This window comes from Lepidothrix coronata, unplaced genomic scaffold (genome assembly GCF_001604755.1).
Source record: "Lepidothrix coronata isolate B3197 unplaced genomic scaffold, Lepidothrix_coronata-1.0 Scaffold6, whole genome shotgun sequence".
Classification (NCBI taxonomy): Eukaryota; Metazoa; Chordata; class Aves; order Passeriformes; family Pipridae; genus Lepidothrix; species Lepidothrix coronata.
Window position 1 is genome coordinate 9,467,313 of NW_016690186.1, and position 22,315 is coordinate 9,489,627.

The window sequence follows — 22,315 nt, forward strand, 5'->3', positions numbered from 1 at the left end:
GTAATTGGAAACTCCACCTTAATTCAAGATCCAGATTAATTTCAGCATAACACCAATTGAAGCTTCTCTGTGAAATGTAATCCTTGGTCCTCCCGCACCTCCTTTTCACATCTAGGAGCCTACACTGAATAAAATCAACTTTTGCTCTTCTCCATGACAGTCAGAAAAGACTGAAATTTTAAGCCAAGACTGAAATTTCTAAGCCTTCCATTTTAAGGCTTACTTTCAAACTTTGGATTGTCTTTATGGCCATTTTGTATATCATTCTTCTACTGTTTGGAATTGAAAATCACATTTAATGAACAGCACATTTATCAAGGAAAGATCCTTCTTTTTTTGGATATCACTTCTGTGGCAAAAGCAGGACCAGAAGTGCACATGCAGACAACCAGATGGTGATATAAGCTGTGTCAGAAGCTCTTAAGAGCTGTAGATGTAAGCAGCAGAGGACTGCCAGGTTCCAAGAGGTGGTATCTAAGAGGGGTCCAAGGAAGAGATGTTTCTTTCTGGCATGGTCTCCCTTTTTGTATGTTTAAGCACTGCTTTGGGTTCTTTAACCACAGCCTAATACTGAGAGCTTTTGTAGCAGCTGAGACTCGTGTGTCTCCGTATCTACTGGTTTCAGTATCTTTAAAACTTGAAGGATTTTGTCCTGAAGGCTTCTGGCCGTTGCCATCACACTCATGTTTCAATACTCCTTATCTATCACCGAGTCTCAAAATCATTGCTGGTAGATTAGTCATCCCCTCTCCCCTCAGTAAAGTTCTTCTGTTTACAGTTTTATCTCTTGCTCCATCTTCTCCTATAAACCAAACGTATTTCATCCACGACACCTTTTTATTTTTTCTGCCTCCCTCCCCCTGCCTTGTGCAATCACAGCGGATTTGGGCAGACCCCCCAGGGGGTCCAAAAGCCCACCTCAGCTCTCACAGAATCGGTGAGTTGCAAGGTACCACAGCAGGTCATCTGGCCCAACCTCCCTGCTCAAGCTGGGTCATCCCAGAGCACATGGCACAGGATTGTGTCCAGACAGTTCTGGAATATCTCCAGTAAAGGAGACTCCACAACTTCTGGGCAATCTGTTCCAGTGCCTGGTCACCCGCACAGTAAAGAAGTTCTTCTTTATGTTCAGGTGGAACTTCCCGTGCATCAGTTTCTGTCCACTGCTTCTTGTCCTATTGCTTGGCACCACCGAGCAGAGCCCGGCTTCATCCTCTTGACACCCTCCCTTCAGATATTTATAGACATTAAAGAGCTCCCCTCTCAGTCGTCTCTTTGTAAAGCCAGACAGGCCCAAATCTCTCAGCCTTTCCTCGTGAGATACTCCAGTCCCCCTGATCATGTCTGTTGCCCTCCTCTGGACCCGCTCCAGGGGCTCCACGTCTCTCTCTGTGTCCACGAACTGGACACACTCTCCCTCCAGCCTTGCGCTCCCCACATCCATGTTCCCCGTCCACGCCACCAACACCGGGGCCCGTTCCTGACCCCACGCAGACCCTGCAGCGGCGGCTCTGCCCACGGCTCGCAGGTTTAACCGGATCCGCACCCGAACCATGACCCGGACCCGGACCCGGACCCGCCCGACCGCCGCCGCCGCCCCCGCCCCGTGCGCGCTCCCGCTGCTGCGAGGGGCCCCGCCCGTTCCGGCGGTGCGCGCGCACCCGCCCCGCCCCGCTTCCGCCGAGCGGCCGCGCTTGCAGCGTCATCCCGGGGGCTGGTTTGAATGAGACCCCGAGCGGGGCCGGGACCCGCCGCCGACACCGCCCGCCCGCTGCCTCCCGCCCCGACAGCGCCGCTCCCCGCCGCGCTTCCCCTTTCCCTTCCCGCCCGCCCGGGACACGCCGCTCCGCCATGCCGCTCTTCTCAGGTGAGCGCGGCCCCGCCGCCCCGCGCACTCCCGGCGGGCCCTTCCCGGGCGGGAGCGGGCGGTGCCGCCCAGGGGCAGCGGGAGGCGCCGCACACGTGAGCGCCGATCCCGGCACACGGGCTGGCGGCGGGAGCGCCGTGGCAGGCGCGGCCCGGCCGAGGAGCAGGGCGGGAGGGAGGGAGGGAGTGCTGGCCTGGCCCCGTGGGTGGGTGGCTGGGAGGGAGGAAGGAGGGCGGGTGTCTCACACGTCCCGCGGGTCTCGGCACTGCCCTGTCTCGGCTTGTTTGGGTTTTCTGCTAAAAGAGAAGTGGTGCTGCCCGTCAGATGAGCAGGAGTTCTGCATCCGTGCCTCTGAATTTGTTTAGGTGCGTCTACCTCTGCTCTTTTAAATCCATTATATTCCAGGTAAAACTGGAGGAATCACAAACTCAGATAGGTTGGAAAAGACCTCTGAGATCATCGAGTCCAAACTATGATGGATCACCACCTTGTCAACTAGACCATGGTACTAAGTGCCACATCCAGTCTTTCCTTAAACACCTCCAGGGATGGTGACTCCACCACCTCCCTGGGTAGTGCATTCCAGTGGATAATCACCCCTTCTATGGAGAAATTCTTCCCGATGTCTAACCTAAACCTCAAGTTAAAGCTTACTTAAATTGTACTGCGTTCCTCTTGCCCTCCGTGCTGTCAGGCAAAGTTTCTATGGAAGACTGCAAGAGCCAAACCTCCAGTGACACTTCCTTGCTTATATCTCACAGGTCTGGTCTGTTGGGGCTTTTTAGTTTTTTTAAGTTGTACATGGCATCAGTACACAGTTTCTCCACTATTTTAATTGTGGTTGTCAAACTGGGATGCTTATGTCAGCATAACAGAACTTTTCCTGAACTCATCCACATTTTGTGGAGTCTTCCTCACTGGAGATATTCAAGAACTGTCTGGACATAATCCTGTGCCATGTGCTCTAGGACGACTCTGCTTAAGCAGGGAGATTGGACCAGATGACCCACTGTAGTTCCTTCTGACCTGACCCATTCTGTGATCTGTGCGAGCTGTGTTTTCTGATCAGTGGGGAAAATACGTCCTTCTTTTTTCTTACTTTCCATTATTTTCAAATTAACAAGTTTCTCTTTTGTTTTGGATGAAGTCTTGGTTGCGTTCTCTTAAGAGAAGAAAGACACTCACGCTTTTCAGTTCCTCCTCTTGAGTGCTGAGTTGTCAAAACCAGTGACACTGCAGATTAATAATTGCTAACTCTTCTGCATAGTTAGCAGTGGATGCATGACTGTTCAAAAATTCAAACCCCAAAAGTCTATGCAGCTGACTTGTTCGGTGACTGAGTGGGTTGTCTTCCTGGAAAATGGGGAAAGCCGTGTGCTTGGTAGGTCTTAAATATGTGAAATAATCAATGTGTTTAAAAAACCCCAGAAGGTTGGGCAAATCAGAAGGTACTTTCTGCTAGAAATACTGAAAAGTCAGTCATTTGAGTTGCTTTGTAGACTAATTTAGTCTTAACTAATTTAGACTTACTTGTGATTATTCTATCATATTACCCATCACAAGCACTGCATACATCTGAAATCTGAACCTTTTTGGAAGGGTTTTTTTAAATAATGACTTCTAAGAGTTTTGTGTTTAAAAAATAAAGGCAGCGTTGCTGTAATATATTTATGTAAAACGGAAACACAGGTAGAAGAATGTGGCTTTCCTAAGCTCTGATATTTCAGCCATTTGCTGTGCATGTAGAATATTACTGCCTGCTGTATTTTACAGATTTTCAGCAAACCTTCAGCATGGTGAAGAAGCCTTGTGTACCATTGATAGTGATAGGAAGTGGTCAAAGGTGTTCATTAGAAACACATGGCTTATTCCAGGCACTTTTGGCTTATTCCAGGCACTTTTTTGTCTGCTCTCGGTCGGTACTAACTTCCCTAAAATGAAGCTAACATTCCATTGTGCCACTCTGCTTGATGTTTCTGCTTGTGATCCCCTTTCCAGCATCAAGAATTATGCTTTGTGTAACCAAACTTTACTTCACTTCTTAATTCCCATCCTGCACCTTTCCTGGGATCAGTAGCCTTGCTTTTAAAGAATGTTGTATTGTTTTCTGCTGAAGGAGAAGGGAAATGCTGTGGAAAACTGAACTGGAATTGCACCCCTGAACTTCCTTCAGAAAGTTCGTTTGTTTGCAATGAACAGTACCAAGAGAATGGGAGAGTTGGTTCCAAACTGCTTTTGTGAAGACCTGCCTAAAGGATTTCTGATGCTGTTATACACATTCGTTTCTTGCAAAGTTTCTCGGTATATATGTTGCTTACAATGGTTTTGTAGGATTGGAAGTAGTATGTGCCGTATAAAAAAGTGTCCTTTAGCTTGGTTATTAACAGGTTTTAAGACCTGAAAACTGAATGTTTTGAGACAGTGTAAAGTCTTGGTGATCTTGGTAATTACATTCCCGTATATTAGGAAATAATCCAGTTTCAAAACATTTTGTTTGCAGTTAATGTGAAATGGGGAAAAGAGAAATTTGATGGCGTGGAGCTGAACACTGACGAACCTCCAATGGTCTTCAAAGCCCAGCTATTTGCACTGACTGGAGTTCAGCCAGCTAGACAGAAGGTTATGGTTAAAGGAGGAACTCTGAAGGTAGAAATCCACATTTTTTCTATTATTTCTAACTGTATTATGTGATAACACAAGCAATGGCCATATTTTCAAGTGTTCCTCCAGAAGGTGTTTCGTTGTACCTGTTAAACAGATTGCACTTTTCTGAAATAATTGTGCATAGTTTGTTGCCTACCGCTAGAAAATACTGGCAAAAGTTTGTAGCTAAATAGTTTTGAGATACACTGTTGTTTTAAAACACTTCTTTACTCTTTTATACCAAACACTGCTCTGCTTGGTGGTTTTCTTTTCCTGTCACTGTTTCATGTTCAGAATCCAAATGCAACTTTTTCCTTTTTAGCTTGTTTAACAAAAGTTTCTCTAGCATTTCTTTGCTGGAGACTTTCTGGTGTAATGAGATAAAGTCGACTTTGCTTCAAAAAGCTGTTTACTTCTAAGCAGTGTTGAATAACAGATGAAGAACCTTATTGAAAAGATGACTTTGCTGCTTTTTATTTCAGTCAGACAAAACTTGATGATGTGTAAAGGGTTAATGTTGTGTAATCTTGGCTGAAACGCAGTTGTATATTTAGAAATACATGATGAATATTAATGAAAATGCTTGCTTGTCTTTTGCTGCAAGATAATTAACTTGTCTTTTATTTTATTTCACAGGATGATGACTGGGGGAACCTAAAAATAAAGAATGTAAGTTCTCAGCAGTAACTAAATTTTACTAGTTTGATTTTTATTTTGGCATTTAAAGAAAGACTTAAAAGTGCTTGCTGTTTCTGTTTGAATGGGTAGCGCTTTCTTAAAAATCACATCTTGATGAAAAATAATTTTACAAGTGTCATACCTAAGGATGCTTACAGAGGTCTCACCATTGATTTGTAAAAAACCTTTCTTTGGCATCCGTAGGGAAATCGTACCATTTTTTTTTAAGCACTTGGGAGCATGTAGTTCTTTCTTTCTTGCAAGAAATGCTCTGGGTCTGAGCAGTGGTCCTTCTGTGTGGTCTGTCTGTGACCATAAAAATAAGTGATGTTATGTAGAGAGAGCTTGTGAAGCTGGGCACTGTCTGTGGATTGTCGTGCTTGTTCGTCCCCAGTGTGGACAATCTTTGTTGGGAATGCTGAAGTTACAGATCTTTCTACGTCCTTTTATACCACCCTCCTGAAAGTTGTTCTCCTGTACTAAATAGCTGCTGTTTATAAACAAAGCCATTAGTAATCTTAATTCAGACCTTTGGCTAGTTCAAAAAGAAAACAAAAGGTGAATGTATTTTTGCTGCTTACCTGTATAATATTGCACTAAGTTGTCCCACAAGTTTTTGTTTGGGGTTTCTTTTTTGGTCATTTTCGTTTCTGTACATATCTCGTAACATCTTGGAACATCTGTTACAGGTTTTGCTCCAGTTCTTCACTGAGCACATGACTTAGGTAGCATTACTCTTACCCTTGTAACTAGTTCGCAGTCATCCGTTAGCAGCCTGTAGATGCAGCTATTGTAGCAAAGTCATTCACCAAAAAACCCAGTAATATTCTTGTCCTTTTCTGCATACTGTTGTGCTAATAGCTGCCTTTATTAATTTTAATAATATTATATAAAAGTTCTAGGGATTTATTTGCACTGTCAAAGCAGTTTCTTTTCATTCTGTTGTTCATTCTCTTCCTTAACACTGTATTTTTTCAAGGCCCCAGATAGTAATTTTCTCCTCCTTTGATAGATCTTATTGTGTAGATGTACTCCTATTGAATGCTAAAGGATTCCTTTTCCTTATGCTAGTTCAGCAAGCATGGTAACTTGATTGCTGCTTTTTTTTCCCCCCTTAAATATTGGTCCTCATGCCTAAACTGATGGGGTAATTTAGGTTCTTTTTTACTTTCCAATTAGTTTAATGACCTCAGAACTTGCCAGGCCAAAAGATGGCACCTCCCTTTCCTGCTTGCTTTTCAGGTGAAAAAAAAATATGTGAACTCAAAGCCGTGGTCCTCATTATTACCCACATCTGTCTGAAGTGTCTGCTCAGATTCCAAGTTAAGGATGAAGGACCTTTTTGTTGTTATTTAGAGAATTCTGAGTTTGAGAACTTGAGACAGTTGATTGAAGCTCAAGTGTTGCACCTACTTTCAAATCAGAATTTGGTTGCTCAGTTACCCTGGGTAATTTGTAAGGAAAGAGGAATATTTTCACTCAAGTGTTGAAGGTGGTCCGTCCCGAGCGGTCCATCATGATGGGAGCTTCTCTGAGCACTTCATGTTGGGGTGCTCCATGAATGTTAAGTTGGTATCCCGCGTTGTCAGCTGTTGGCACACTCACTAGATGTTTCAGTGGAAACATCTAGCATGGATAATGCTGTGGAAGTGTTCTCAGTAAGTACTTTCTAGGTAAGAGGAAGTTAAGGTATACCCTTAAATCACGACAGTGCAGTGTTGGTTCTGTAAACCAAGAGAGAGGTTGTGTTTATTCTTGGGGGAATAGCTGAAATATGTTAAGAGCTTAATGATTTTTTTTTAAACTGGAAATAACTGTCCTTAAGTATTTATTGCTATTTTCACTGTGTTTCAAGGGGATGACCTTACTGATGATGGGTTCTGCAGACGCACTTCCAGAAGAGCCAATTGCTCGACCTGTCTTTGTAGAAGACATGACAGAGGAGCAGTTGGCTTCAGCTGTAAGCATATTTCAAACTTTGGTTTCTTGTAAACCTCAGAGTAATGGCAAATTTTTAAATACTTGCAGTTGCTTAAAACTGGATTTTAAAACTGTAATGTGTGTTTACCATCTTCTCCAATAAACGCAAATTTACATTGTTGACCCAACTTGAAGCAGTGAGGAGAAGTCTGGGATTTAATTTAAAAGTCATGTAATTAGTGCTGTTTTTTCTTTGAGCAGGCAGCTTAGTAGATTTTCTAAAAATAGCATTGCTAATGTTTTTAAAGACAAAATTGTATTGCCTTTGCTGTATTAGTGTCCTGAACTTTGTCTGAACAAGGGCTCTTAGATGTGCAAAATTGTTTCCTGCCTCTTTCATAGCTGTGGGGGAAAACCAGGATTTGTCTGGGGCAGGGCGTGTTTGGGGTTTTGTACGTCTGTGTTAGTAGTATTATAGATTATATAGTCAACCTTTACTTTGTGAAAAATGAAAGTAAGTTTGACATTAGTAGAACAGATTTTATGTCTTGCTTTATTGGAATAAAGTCTGAAAGAGCATAATTAATCTATTATTTTTTAATGAAGCAAATTCTGAGTTGTTTTCATTTTTACCATTTGAAAGACTTCATTTTCTCATCAGTCATTTGAACTGGGAGCTCTTTGTCACACTTAACAGTTGCATGACTGTTGTCAACTGTGCCTGCAGAATGGGAATACTTTTATGCATGTCTGTATGAAAAAGGATCTGTAGTTTAGGATTGTGTTTGTGCTTCAGGATTTAGTGCTTTCCAGGCTGCCTGCAGGTGAAGGATATTTATGTATTTTTGAGATTAACCCCGTACACAGACTGAGATAACTGAGAGGCAAGCAAGGAGATGATTGTGTCAGAGAACATTTTGGAAAAGTTGGTCGCAATGCATTTCTCTGATTGAAATTTTGTAATACATCAGAATTCAGTTGTCTGTACTGCATGTGTTCAATAATGGAATACACAGCTAAATGTGCATTCAAATATTTAATTGGTATTGGTATGCAGTACTACTTCAGTTTCATTAAACTATGTGATTTTCCCTGACAACTACCTAAGCATTGAGGATTAAAAAGAAAAAGAAATAAAAATGCTATTACATGGTAATTTATAGTTGTTTCTGAAACTGGTTAGTTTAATTATTAGTTGGCCTTCACATTTGTCAAATTCACAAGTTGTCTGAAAAGATCAGATTAATGATCTGTTGTAGACTTCTGAAGAGGAGTTTAAATAATGCTTTTGTTTCAGACTACAAACTCCATCACTTTCAAAGTTTTACTGAAAACTGATTTTAATTAAAACACCAGTGTTTTGTGCAAATGTATTCATGTGGAACTTTCCTGGAAATAGAACTTTAAGGTCAAAACTGGAATGAGATTATAATTGAACTTTCTGAATGACTGCCTGCTTGAAGAATATGTTCATTAAACTAAACATGCACAGGAAAGAAAACCAAAGCATTCCTGAACGTCCCCTAAAACCAGCGAATGGTGAAATGATTAATATAATCATAAAATGCATCTGGAAAACTTCATGAAGTTTGATGGAATATTCCATGTTTTATGCATCTCTGACAGCTCGTCTTCTTAGAAGTTGATGTAACATTACAGCGTTTATTAAAAAATGGTTGCACGTCTCTCTGACCTTTAAGCACCCTTGTGAATTTTTTGGTAGATGGAATTGCCATGTGGATTGACAAACCTTGGCAACACTTGCTACATGAATGCTACGGTTCAGTGTATCCGTTCAGTGCCAGAAGTGAAAGAGGCCCTTAAAAGGTAGGATTCAGGACAAAAATACCACGACTAAAATGTATTGTTTATCTTACGAAATAAGCTATTTTGTGGAACTGCTATCTTAATACTGGTATAGATTATCATAACAATCTGTTACTCTTTAAAACTATTCAAGGTTAACGTAATGATTGAAAGTTTATCCTGTGGCTGTGTTAGTCTGTACTTTAATAAAGAACTTACGACTGTGTATTTCTTGGAACTGGCTTTTAGTAGAGAGATCGTGTTTTGCCTAGCTGGAAAGTGCTTCCTATCAAGACTTGTTTAAAATGCTAAAACAAGCTACTGAACTCCTGACCCTGTTTTTTGGTTAGTTTTTATGGTCTTGTTCTGTATAGAAGAATCATATGGGAGTCGAGTTCCTTTGAGGAATATTTCCTTCAATGGCTTTATTGTACAACATGTTTTCAGGTGTGAAATTCTGATGTTACTGACATTTGCTACTTGGAGGTACAGCGGGAAGTTCTGAGATAACACCATAGGTGTTATTGTGGTAGCAAACTGGAATATGCCAGAGTTGTGTGGATGTCTAGGAAACAGAAGACATACCCTTATGGAATTTTGTTTCATTTTCTAATTTTTTCTGATTGTAGGATAACTTTTCTGATTTTTGTTTGTTTGTTTTTGTTATTCTGGACTGAAATGTGAAAATGGCCAGTGTAGGTTTGGGTTTGTTTGTTTTTTTTTCTTGTAAGGGATCTGCAAGAAACTCAAAAATTATGAATATCAGAGGAAAAAAAGAATAACTGGTAATGTGAGCCTGAATTTGTCCTCCTGATGAATTGTAATGAGAAAACAATCAGTATTTTAAAAAAGTGAGAATTAGGTAGAGCATTACCATATTAGGGTTAACTTTAAATTCCTTTAAAACACACTGCTTTCTTGATTCCATGGTACCCAGCTGGATATTCTGGATTACTGTAAACACTGGTTATTTAAGTAGTTATAAATTTTTCTTCATTCTGTTAGCAGGTGAACCTTAATTATTTAGCACTGAGGACTATTTGTGAATCACAGAAACTTAGTTTTAAAGGTTTTTATTGTTTATCAGTGTTGCCATTTTAGGAAAGTCGGTTTATTTCCATGTGAAGGGCTCCTGAGTTGCTGCATTGAATCAATATTTGACAGCTTTAACATTCCAAATGGCAAAATGTAGCCTGTGAAACTGGCAGAGTGCAGTACAAAATATGGCTGTATTGTCTGTGGGAAGTTACGTTCATACTCAGATTCAAGCTCTGTTTTTGCCTGGAGATTTAGCCCTTATTTGGTCTTCTCTGCTTGATGACAGCATGGAAAGCTGTAGGGTATATGGCAGTAGGAGAGGGGTGAAAGGGCTCACATGGGAAAGCTTAATGTTACAACTTTGTTTCTCACCACCTGCTCCAGTAGTCTCCGTGTTTTGTAGCATGTCAGGGAAAGTTTCCTGCTCATCATCTACCAATTGTCAGAATTTTAAAAGTGCAGTCTGAGATTGGAGAATGTGTGAGACCCTCCTTTCGCTTAACAGCTTATATGCTTTGAGGAGTCCATCTGTTCCTCATCCAGCTGCTAAATTAAGAACTCTTTCAAAGAAGAGTGGTAAGTTCTAGTAATGTGGGTGGACTCCCCTGCCTCTTCAATGTAGGAAATATCTCCCCAAGGAAACATTGCCCCTCTCAGTGTTATGCTTCTGCTGTGCAGGGAGGAATAAGGTGGTCTAGTGGTTAGGGTGCAGCACTTTCACCGCTGCGACCCGGGTTCGATTCCCAGCCCCCCAGGCAGATGGAGCTCGTTAGCCCTGTAAGGCAATCCATCTAAGAGAAGGTCATTCTAAACAAACCTACATCCTGAGACCCTCACTGCCACTGTCCGAGTTTCACTCGGCCCCAGCAGATGAACCTCAGGATTAAAGGATGGGCTCAGTTCAGCGCACGCTGGGTCTCACCTAAAAAATCCACTGCGCAGGCTCGAAGGGTTAATGACCTTTCCCAAATCTTCGCTCGCGAAGACTGGCCATACAGCAGGGAGGAAGCAAGCCTGCCTCCCATCTCTGTGCATCATATCTGCCATCTATCCTCAAAAGAGCTTTTTTCCATGTATCTGAAGGATACATGTTTCAGAAATAGGGTAGCTTTTATTTAGACTTTTTAAAGAAACTGAGAAATCAAGTCTTTGAGGCAAATGGATTAGGGAAGTAGCAGTGATGTATCCAGACTTCTTGGTCTGCCTTAATTTATTGTCTGAAGGATGCCAGTTTTCCTTTGCTTCCATGCAATGCTTGCGAAATATCTGAGACTTTGAGGTGAATGTGAGTAAATCTTACCTTCAGTTACTTCTGGTTTGGTGATTGATTTCCTTTGATATATTTAAATAAATCTAGCAGTTGCCTGCTTCGTGATCTAAAAACCCAGCTGCTCTTCTTAATTGTGTTTAATTGCATGTAAATTATTTTTCTTCTCCTTTAGGTATGGTGGTGCCTTAAGAGCTTCAGGAGAAATGGCCTCTGCTCAATACATTACTGCAGGTTAGTGTTTAGAGGAGAAAACAGGGTTTTAAACTAGTGTATGATTTCCTGCTAACTGCAGATGAAATTTGCACTTAGAACCCTGTGTATTGTTCTTTGGTACATATGCCTTAGGAATTAAAGATCTGCTAGCACTGGAGGATTCCTTTTGCCTTTAAGGGTTATTCTGCCCGTGCCTGGAAAGCGTGTATCTCTGCATATTGCCCAGCTGCACTCTGGGGGAAAGATTCAAGTGTGGTCTAGGCTTAGATAGAAATAATTTGTATCTTTTAACTGTTTCACATGTAGGCACAGAGTAATTGGAACTTCCTAAAGCAGACTCCATCCATCCATTGGTTGATTTGATCATTTTGCTAGAAATATTTTAGTGTGCTGTTCTTTGTTCCGCTTAATGGTAGGCTAACGCCATACTCCTGGAACGTGTATTTCATTGGTAGTTTTTAATATGATTTATTGGCTGAGCATTATTGTTAGGGCAGTAGCTGATGCTTTATCAGTGGTCTTAGCCTTTACCCCAAAGATCCAGCTTTCGTAACTGAAATGGAAAGTAGTGTCTTCAAAATGAGAATTATTCTTTGTTTTGGTGATCTGGGTGCTCACAACATGGGAGCTCACGATGGCCCTGTATCTCAAGTTCTAACTAGAATTCTAGTTAGACCCCTTACACTTGAACAAGGGTACTACTTGTCCGCTTTTTCTTTTTTTACTCTATTTCATTGCCCCACTAAGATGCTGGGCCAGGACACTGGGATTTCTACCAGTCCATTTAAGGAAAAACAAAACAATATAAGGAAGGAAAGGTCCAGTTTGTGGGTATGCCTGCTGATCGAATTTTGGGGTGGTAAGTTCAATGGTTACTCTATACAGCCATGCCTGCCCCTCCCCTTTTAACTGCCTTTACTTCGTGTCCCTTGTTTTCTTTTTAAGGTGACAGCTCTGCTTCTTAGTTTGTTTTTTGTTTTTTTTAATAGTTTAAGTAATTTGTAGTTAATTCTTGGGTGCTGAGCTGTTCAGGAACTCCTGCATGACACTTGTGGCATTTTTTTTTTAATTGCTGTGTCATATCAGTTACACCTTTTATCAAGGTCAGTGAAGATACTTCTGAAAGAGAGGAAGCAACTGACCTTGGTTCCTTGTAATCTTGCCTTTGTTCACTTACTCAAGAGTACCATTCATTAGTGTCTCCATTTGTAAATTAGTGACCATGCAGACTGTTGCCTACCTCACAAGGTTGTTGTGAGGATTAACAGGTCTCTGAAGTGACCTGTGGATTTAAAATGCTGTAGCCTGGGTAGATAAGATATAGGTGGTAGGGTGTGGAGCAAAAAAGAAAGCCATGTGTTTTGTCATGCAGTCAGTATCATTTGTTGGTTTGCACATAGTTATGAGCTGTCTGCACATATGCATACACATACTTGTTTTCCTGAGTCTTAAGCATGAGTATTTCCTAGATATTTTAGTTGGGAAAAATGAAAGGTTTTTTTCCCAGTAGTTGGTGAAACTTGTTACTCTAGAGGATGGATTGTGAATGCCTTCTGGTTTCTCTAGGTGTAGTCCTCTTGTTCCTCAAATGTGTTTCAAATGAAATCTTAATTGCTCAAAAAATTTATTTTATTTTATTCTTTGTTAGCAGCCAGGAAAGACAAGACATTATGTGCTGAACTTTCAGAATTGTCATCTTTATGGTTGCAAAGTCATGCTCACAAATGAGATCTTAGGTGCAGTTGTTATGCCACCTGGAAAACTTGATTCTACTTTGGAAAAATCAAATTGGACACTGTTTAATGATTTGTCTTTAAATGTTGTTGCTGGTTTACTATTCTTTTTGCACTTCCTGCCATGTTTGAATTGTTTTTGCACTTCTCAAAGCATTCACTTACTTTTTCTTCAAGCTCTTAGAGACTTGTTTGATTCCATGGATAAAACTTCCTCCAGTATTCCACCTATCATTCTCCTGCAGTTTTTACATATGGCCTTCCCACAGTTTGCAGAGAAAGGGGATCAAGGCCAGTACCTTCAACAGGTAAAGACCGATTATTAGCTTATTGTTTAAAAATTCTGTAGTATGTTGGAAGTTGGGAACAAGAATATTTTAAAACTTCCCTTCTCTTGTGAAAATAATTTATCCCAGTAAAGCGTCTTTTTGTAGCGTGGAAAAGTTGAACATAGTATCAATTGCTAGCTCCGAAAATGCATGGTGGAATTAGGGGAGAAATTCTTACTTAAGGAATCCTTACAATTTTTTTTTTAATAGAATAAAGGTTGATGGGTTTAATATTTTACTGAATCATAATGCTACTAGTCAGGTGTAATGTTGTGTTCTCTTCCTAGGATGCCAATGAGTGCTGGGTGCAGATGATGAGGGTGCTACAACAGAAACTGGAAGGCATAGAAAGTGATACAGTTATGGAGGTAATTGTAGTCTTACTCTAACCAGCTAGATTTTTAATATTTCACATGGTTTTTTGCCATGTATCATCTGTTAGTGAATTCTTTAACATGTAGTCCAATCAGTGAAATTGCTTTCTGATGTGTTTGGTCAGCATAGTGTTACCTACGTCATGTCAGCCATGCTGTGGAGTGTACTAAAGGGATGCCTTCACTCTGGGCTTTGTAAGGCATGTGTTGGACCAAGCTGGTGGTGACATACTCACATGCATGGAACATGGCCCTGATAACCTGTGAATTCAGTGCATAAGAACTTTTTATCTCTGAAAAAAGTGTGCTACGGTTTTAACTTAAACTATTTTAAGCAGACAATTAACCAAATCAACCTGATAAAAAAATTGCCTAAAGTTTTCTCCCCAAGATTTTACCAGACCAGCTCTCTTCTTTCTCTGTAAACTGTTGGCAATGGCAAAAATATGATAGACTACCCTGAAATTTAAGATAGATTTGAATGGGGGAGGGAGGTGTGAGTTTTTGATTGAAACCTTGCTTGCTAATGTGCTTTGATGTGGTTTTAGTAGCATGCTATAAGCACATTGATTTTGAAACCTTTATGCTGTGTAAAAAAATTGACTGACTAGTTAAAAATGCACCTATAGAAAGACTAAGGAATAGGCTTTAAAGAATTTAAATAAATGAGGTTATTTTGTCTGTAGAGAAGACTGTATTTACATGCTATTTCAAGTTATATCATAAGAGAATTTGTTTTACAGACAGACTCTGGAGCTACAGCAGCATCTTCTAAAAAGAAGAGTTTAATTGATCAGTTCTTCAGCATTGAATTTGAAACAGCGTATCCTAAAGATTAAGGCAAGACACAATGAACAGCAATTTCACGCTTTATCAGCTGAGTTCAGGGATGAAAAGCATTGTTCAGAATAGTATAGAAAATTAAGGTGCGTGTTGTGGAAGAGGGGGAGTGATGTCGTGCAGGAGTACACGGAAGTTGAAGTTAAGATTGGATATGCTTCGATAGAGAGGATGATGTGGGGAGGAAGAATGGTAATGGAAATTTACAGAAAAAAACTCGGTGAATTTAAATAGCAGATTTCTTCCCCAGAGAAGATTGGCACTCGTCAAATTGGAGGATGCTGACATTTTTTTTATCCAAATGAAAGTAGTTATTGTCCTAAATAGCCCTTTTTTGGCTTGTAGGGGTGTGTTGCTGCTATACTTGTCGTACTAAACATGCACAAAAGGTAGTGTGATTGATTTCTTAAGAAATAAATTAGATCTCCGCTCTTAAATGAATAAGAAACAAATGCAGCTGACAACTTTGTAGCAGCTTCTTTACAGCAAGAACAAAAAGTATATGACCACATGGGGCACACATCTCACGGCAAGTATTACCCTTTTCCCACTTCTCCACCCCAAAATCCTGGCTGTCATGAAACCGAGCACCACTTTAGAAAGAATTACACTGTGCATTTCACTTGTCTGAAATAAGGAAGCATCCCCTTAGGTGAGGTGCTGTATCTCATAGCTTGGTAGTAATGAAGAATAAAGGCCTTTTTTAAGGTAAGAATCACACATCTCTCTCCCTGTATCGTGATGTTTGTTATCCTTGAAATAGCTGGAGTTGCAGAATACATAGCTAAGAGTAATGATGCCTAAGCAGTAGCAAGAGGAAGAGGCTTGTTTGAAAAGGGGTGTTGCAAACCTTCAAAGTGTGATTGTGGCAACGTTTGTAGAATAGGTGCAGTCAGAAAAATAGCTAGTTGGAAAGAGGTGGATGAGAGAAAAGGATAGGGGTAGAAGTATGAAAAGAGAGGACAGGCAGAACAGTTAGAAGAATGCGAGAAAACAATGAAAGAATGGACTTTATTTCAGTGAAGAGGACAGATATAAAGCAGGGAAAGGAGGCTGCGCATGTTGAAAGAAAGGAGAAGTCTGGCCAGGAGCAGGAAGAGGAGAATTTTATTAGTTATAAACAGCAATGGAGTATAATGTTGCTCTGACTTGGTGTTGGCAGCCAGTTGGTATGTTTTGTGTGTGGAGGTTGGGTGGTGGGGTGGAAAAGAAAGAGCAAAGCAGGCCTCAGCTTAAATGGTGATCAAAGACTTATTTTACTTTTTTTGGTATGCTGTCTGCCTCAGATGCCCCTTGTCATTAGCCACGAAGGAACAGATTGGTTTGAAGGAACGGCTCTTTCAAATCTTTTTTACACTAGTATCGATGCACAAGTACAGAATTCCCTTAAATTACTGCACTGTTTTCACCAGACTAGTAGTTCAGCTCTTGGTGCATTATGGTTTTCCTTAATTTTGTGAAGCATGAAATGTACAGAAGCCGAAGAAGAGGAAGTAACTAAAGGAAAGGAGAATCTGCTTCAGCTTAGCTGTTTTATCAATCAAGAAGTGAAATATTTGTTTACAGGACTAAAATTGGTAAGCCATTGCAACTTTTATTTAATTGAAATTCTAGATGACCTCTGTTTTTAATCTGTGACTTGGAATTGACATCTGCTCTCCAAGCTTTACAAAGTTTCAAGAATCTTTTTGGTGTTCAGTGGGAAGCTGGCTGGAAAATGAATTGCATGTTAAATGTCAACAGAGACTTCAACAGAGCATTTTCTTGACCCTGACATGGTCTTCCCCATGCAGGTAACCAAGTGCAGGACAGTTTGCTACTTCTTTGTTCAGCTGGCTTTCACTCTAGACTGAACAGTATCATGATTTAAGTATGCAGTAGTTGCTTCCCAAAAAATCTAAAAGTCAACTTTAAAGTAGTGTGGCACTTTGGTTGCTCAGATAAAAAAAACCCAGATGACGGAACACTTAAACTTAAATTTGATTTTGAAGGAGGTGTTGTTTTCCGTGAGACAGCATCATCTTTAAACTTTATTTAAGTAGAACTTCTTAAAGTAAAGTGGTCTGTGCTTTACATGTATCTGTGTATATATATATTTTGAAATTCTATGGGCTCCCCAAACATAGAGAGTCTGAAGTAGCAAGGAGAGGAGTACTTGTATAAGGTCAGGACAGTGATCTGGTTCGTACTTGACTAAAACCAAGTTGCATGGTTCTCAGAAAATCTTTGTATCTGCTTTTTCTTTTTCTTTGTTTTGACAGAATTTAGAAGAAAAAGTAAGATAAAATAGCTAATGCTCACAAATTAAAAAGATTATGAAAAAAGAAACTTCACTTTTAGGCCAAAAAATCTAGAATTCTTACGCTGGATCGCCTGCAGCAAGAGAGTTGCAACACTAAGAACCAGGCTGGTCTTTCCCTGATTTTTATAAGGAGACACCAGCTGTCTCCTTATATGCAGCTCTGTCTGTTTGAGACAGAGCTGAAAAATGTGCAAATATTCTCATCACAAGAAACTTCAGATTTTCTTTAGTTGTTACAACCATGTTACAACCATGCCACAATACATTTGTAACCAAATCCAGATACAGTTCATAACCAAATCCTATTGTTCTATTCCTGTAGAGTAAAATTTTCTGCAGAGAGAAACTTAGTGTTGTCAGGGCTCAGGAATGAGCCTGGAGCTGAAGGAATGAATGGACATGGTCTTTCGGCCAAGGAATTTCAAAATCCTGTGTTTCATAATGGCTGATAGCAACACAAGAGACTGGCAGAACAAGATTTAGTTTATGGTTTGTTTACCCCTGTTGTGCTTTTCTTTAAGCTGTGTTTTATGATGAACATGTATTACTTGTTTTTCTTTAAACAGCGTCTTCAGGAGGAAATCACCAAACTCTCTCCAACGCTGCAGAGAAATGCACTCTATATCAAATCTGTGAGTGGTACTTCTGTTTCTCTCTGTAATTCCTTTAAATTTTGTCAATTTTCTGTCCCAAAACACAAAGTCATTGCTGCAACAACATGTGATTTATGTTTATAAAGCATCTGAATGTCCACTACCAAGAAACTTAAGACCAGTTGAAAATTATTTCTTTGAGTACAGTTCTATACAGAGCTTCAGAACAGGAGACCTTGTTGTATTCCTATGGGTTTGTGTACAAATATGTTCCCATAATAGGCTGTAGTGCTTAAGATCTGTGAATACCAAAAGTAATAGCTTTTTCTAATTTGTTTTTTTGTAGTCCAAAATTAGTCGCTTGCCAGCGTACCTGACTATTCAGATGGTCAGATTTTTTTACAAAGAAAAAGAATCTGTGAATGCCAAAGTTCTTAAGGTAAGTTTTTTATGTATTGAAGTTTAAATCTTCTTTGTACTTTTCTGTGAGTTTTTTTATTGTAAGCAGGCAACTAGTACTTTAAGAGTATTTACTAAATTGTTTGCTTTTAAATTGCATTTAAAAATATTAACAAAGTAGCTTTGTCCCAGTTGTGATGGTGTGTGGCAAACTACACTATCAGACTGAGGGAGGAGGTGAGATGCAGGAGTGAATTTGCCCCAGTGCTGTTAGGATGTCTTTTGGTGTCTTTTCACCAGTGGTTCAGGGGAGAGTGTTTAATTAAGGAGAGGGCCATGCTTTCAGTTGTTGAGAGTAAGTTGATGAGAAATGTTTATGCTGTCAAACACTTCCTGTCTTAGTTACTTTAATTGTTTGGCTTTCTGATGGACAAATACAGGAACCAGCTGCAAACAGTTTTGTTTTCTGTTGGCCTTGGCTGAGAGACCTTGTAGGCTGCCCAGGGAGCATCATGATAGATGCTCCTTTCTTACAAGAGGAGGAAAGGAAATAAAGATTGAATTTTAGAGGATTGTTTGGATAGCACATACTGACACTTTTTGCAAGTGTACAGTCATTCTACATGCCTTTTTTTTTTCTTTACCCTCCATAAGTATTTCTGTAGTGTAGAAGTAGGACAGTTAACAGTAAAGAATCTGATTTATTAAGTATTAATGTATACTGAATGTAGTAATTTATGGTGGTTTGTTTATACTGAATTAGACATTCTGCTGTGGTGGCACTGTAGCCCTTTAGGTAAGTACTGTAGAGCAGGTTGCCATAAATGTGAAGAGAGTTGCATTTAATTTGACTTACAGTGGTCTTCCCATGGGAGAATGCTTTAATGTGGAGTACCAAATTATGCTAATAAGTCTTTATGTTCTTTACTTCCTAGGATGTTAAATTTCCTCTTATGTTGGATGTGTATGAGCTGTGTACGCCAGACCTTCAGGAAAAAATGGTTTCTTATCGATCAAAATTCAAAGATCTAGAAGACAAAAAAGTAAATCAGCAGCCAAAGAATGTAAGTCTCCTGACATTGTAATTAAATTATACATCTGAAATTGGGGTACTAATAAGGACTAGAGAAAACTTGACATCTTTAAAGATATTATTTTCTTATGTATTATGTTTGTATTGAGCTTTAGATCTCTTTATCATGCATCTTCATGAAAATACAAGATCTGCTTTGGTATAATTGCTTGATGAGAAATGTTAAATGCTGTAGACAGACAGCATGTATTTAATGTATTAAAATGTAGTGCTTCTGCTTACCAGGGCTATGCCTAAAGGTTTTCTGTGAATTACAAAAAATTATTCTCTTCAAATTTTACTGCTTGCTGGCTGGTCACTTTTGAAGTGCCACGTAGGAAGCTGTCCCCTGCTCACCAGCTGGAAAGGGTTGTACAAGGGACTGTTACGTGTCTGACTGATAAAATTTAGAATATATGTACCATTGAGCTTAAAATTAGTACTCTGAAAACTTGGTAAATGGTTTCATGTCCTATCCTATGTACATGTTCTAAAACCGACTTCTCTGTCTTGAATGAAAAAAAAAGTGAATGAGCTAAAAGTGTAGTGCTTTAACCATTTTTTTAAAGTTTGCTAGTCTTTTCCTGGCTTAACTCCTGGCAAATTCATTTAAACATTTGGGTAAGGCTTGCATCTCCTCTTGCACAGATGGGAGCAAGGAAAAAGTGGTTTTTCAAACAAAATGTATTGGCACTTAGAGTCTGTCTCTGGTATTTTTGTATTGGCACTTCTGCTGCCAGCAGGCCCCTAACAAGGAATAAATCTTCAGCTGCAGAATTGTTTCATAAACAAACCCATAAATTTGGTGGCTGAACAGTGTAGGCAATACATGCTAAAATGGTTATATATTTGCTTTAAAACTGGCCTTGCTTAGATAAGGCTTTTTTATGTTCACCTAAAAAATACAGTAATGGCACTCATTTCAAGTTGAACAAAAAATGTTTAGACTTAGAAACATGTTTAAATCAATGGAGAGTTGGAATTTGATACAATTGTGCTAAAGCTTTTATTAAAGCATTCCACATTAATTCAGCATATTCTGTTTTTTAGTCTAGTAAAAGTGATGGTGCACAGAAAGAAGTTAAATATGAACCATTTTCTTTTCCTGATGGTGAGTACAGGGTAGCAAATTACTTTAAAGTAACTTTCTGTTCACTTGCATTTAAGTGCGTAGGAGTATTTTGGGAACCCTGGCTCCTTTAAATGCCTTTGAAAATTATTCTTCATAAACTGACAGAAATTTAAAGAATGGAAAGATTGGGTGAGCAGAGCGTTGAGATAGTCAAAGGCATAATTGCCATCCATCTGACAGGCTGCTGATAATAGAAGACATGCACATCAAAAGACATTTGCATGGAATGTGCAGTTGTTTTGCTCTCTGCCTTGTCAGTGGGTGGTAGAAAGCTGAAATCAAAACAAAAACTTAAACTGGACTTGTAGAAGTGTTGTGGTTGTGCTGGTGCTGCCTCAGTTTTGGGGGGCTTGGAGATTGAAGGCCCAAAATATTCACCCTTTGCATTACATCAGTCATGTTTATGGACATGGGTTTATTTCATGAGAACACACAACATCCTGGGTTTCCTGAGAGACTCTCCTGGCTGAGAGCTGCTGCTTTTAGTTCACAGGGGTTTTGTACTGTCCTGTACATGGGGTTTTACTCAACTACAGTGCTGCAGCATGGTTAATGTGTCTTGGGTCTGCAAGCTGCTCAAAATACTGCAGCTGTTCAACTAGGACTCGGCATAACTTTTTTTCCCCCCCCTCTTCCCTCAGATATTGGTTCTAACAATTGCGGCTATTATGACCTGCAGGCAGTGCTAACACATCAAGGCAGATCAAGTTCCTCTGGGCATTATGTGTCTTGGGTTAAAAGGAAACAAGGTAAAAAAAATTAACAAATTGCAGCACTGTTAACCACCCTTCACAGCTCCTTCCATTGAAGAGGCTGTTAAGCAAGCTTAGATTTTATGTATAGATAATCCTCTTGTTTTTCTTGCAGATGAATGGATTAAATTTGATGACGACAAAGTCAGCATTGTTACACCTGAAGATATTTTGAGGTTATCTGGGGGTGGAGACTGGCATATAGCTTATGTTCTACTCTACGGGCCTCGCAGAATTGAAGTGGTTGAAGATGAAGCTGAACAGTAGTCTTCCGTTTTAGTCATTCTGCCTAGGTGTGAAATAAATGTTGATTACTGATCACTTCTTTAACCCCAGAGCTTTAGCAAGTGGATACATAATTTGTTCAAACCTTTTCATGTGAAGAGGGATATTGTTTTAAAACTGATCCATGTACCAATTAGTCACTACTGGACTGGACTGCCAATTGTGGTGGTGACAATACTTAAAATAGCTTTAATGTCTTGCAGAAGATAATTTTTTTTTTAAATGAGCCTCTCCTCCTTCTCTAATGTCATCAAGTATTTATTACACACCTACTCTCACATTTGTTACTCTTGCATGGTTTATACCACAATTCAGTAGCTGTCCATCCTTTGCCTTACCTGGCAGTTTTGTTAGGAAGGTAGAAGAGGAACCGTTGCCTTGTTGTGTAACTCAGTGCTGCTGCCCGTAGCCAACAGCTGTGGCTACAATCAAGTATTTGTCCAGCCTGACCTGCTGATTCAGTCTGTTCTGTTGCTGGCATCTCATGATTTCAAAATAAATTGTGATCAGCAATGTGTCTCCATTAAAAACAGTTCCTGTCCTGGTAGTGTAGACAGTATGTGTTTGTTTTCACTTCTTGGGCCACCACTGATGAATGTCTCAAAGCAGTCAAGGAATAAAGCCACTTTTTTTTAAGCTGTAGGGCTGCTTCTCCTGTCCTGTTACTCTTTACTCAGTAGCTAAGTCCAGTGTGGTGGCTGCAAAACTGGACTTTGCTTACTTACAAGAACTTCTTTAGTAACTGTGAGTCAGTGTGACTGCAGTAAAAGAAACAGCCAACACAACCAAGAACAGCACTATCAAGGCCATCACCACACTCACCCAGTGTTGATGTGTCCCAGTCTCTTCTGGGACAGCTGGTCCATATTCATATGAAATACCTTCGCTTTTGTTGTTACAGGGCTGAGTTTGCCTGTGCCTCACTTGCTAGGAGGGGGCCCCTCTTTTATCCTTCCCTGGGGACAGTGGCATCAGCTGTGGCCTTCACAGGTGGTTCTCCTCTGCCTTAAAATTAACCAAGTGAAACTGTTACATGTTGTAGATTCTACCAAACTGTACCTGCATCGGG

The 22,315-nt window shown here is 40.0% G+C and overlaps 1 protein-coding gene across 1 annotated transcript; it reads left to right on the forward strand.

Annotated features, from left to right (window-relative positions):
- Positions 1–1,697: 1,697 nt before the first annotated feature.
- On the forward strand, positions 1,698–21,888 carry USP14 (ubiquitin specific peptidase 14). Its single transcript, XM_017831977.1, has 16 exons — positions 1,698–1,867; positions 4,368–4,513; positions 5,147–5,179; positions 7,044–7,148; positions 8,832–8,935; positions 11,395–11,453; positions 13,346–13,476; positions 13,785–13,865; positions 14,615–14,694; positions 16,174–16,288; positions 17,580–17,645; positions 17,953–18,045; positions 18,941–19,069; positions 20,128–20,188; positions 20,851–20,958; positions 21,077–21,888. The coding sequence occupies exons 1-16, from the start codon at positions 1,852–1,854 to the stop codon at positions 21,226–21,228; spliced, it is 1,479 nt and encodes a 492-aa protein (XP_017687466.1). The 5' UTR covers positions 1,698–1,851; the 3' UTR covers positions 21,229–21,888.
- The last annotated feature ends 427 nt before the right edge of the window (positions 21,889–22,315 follow it).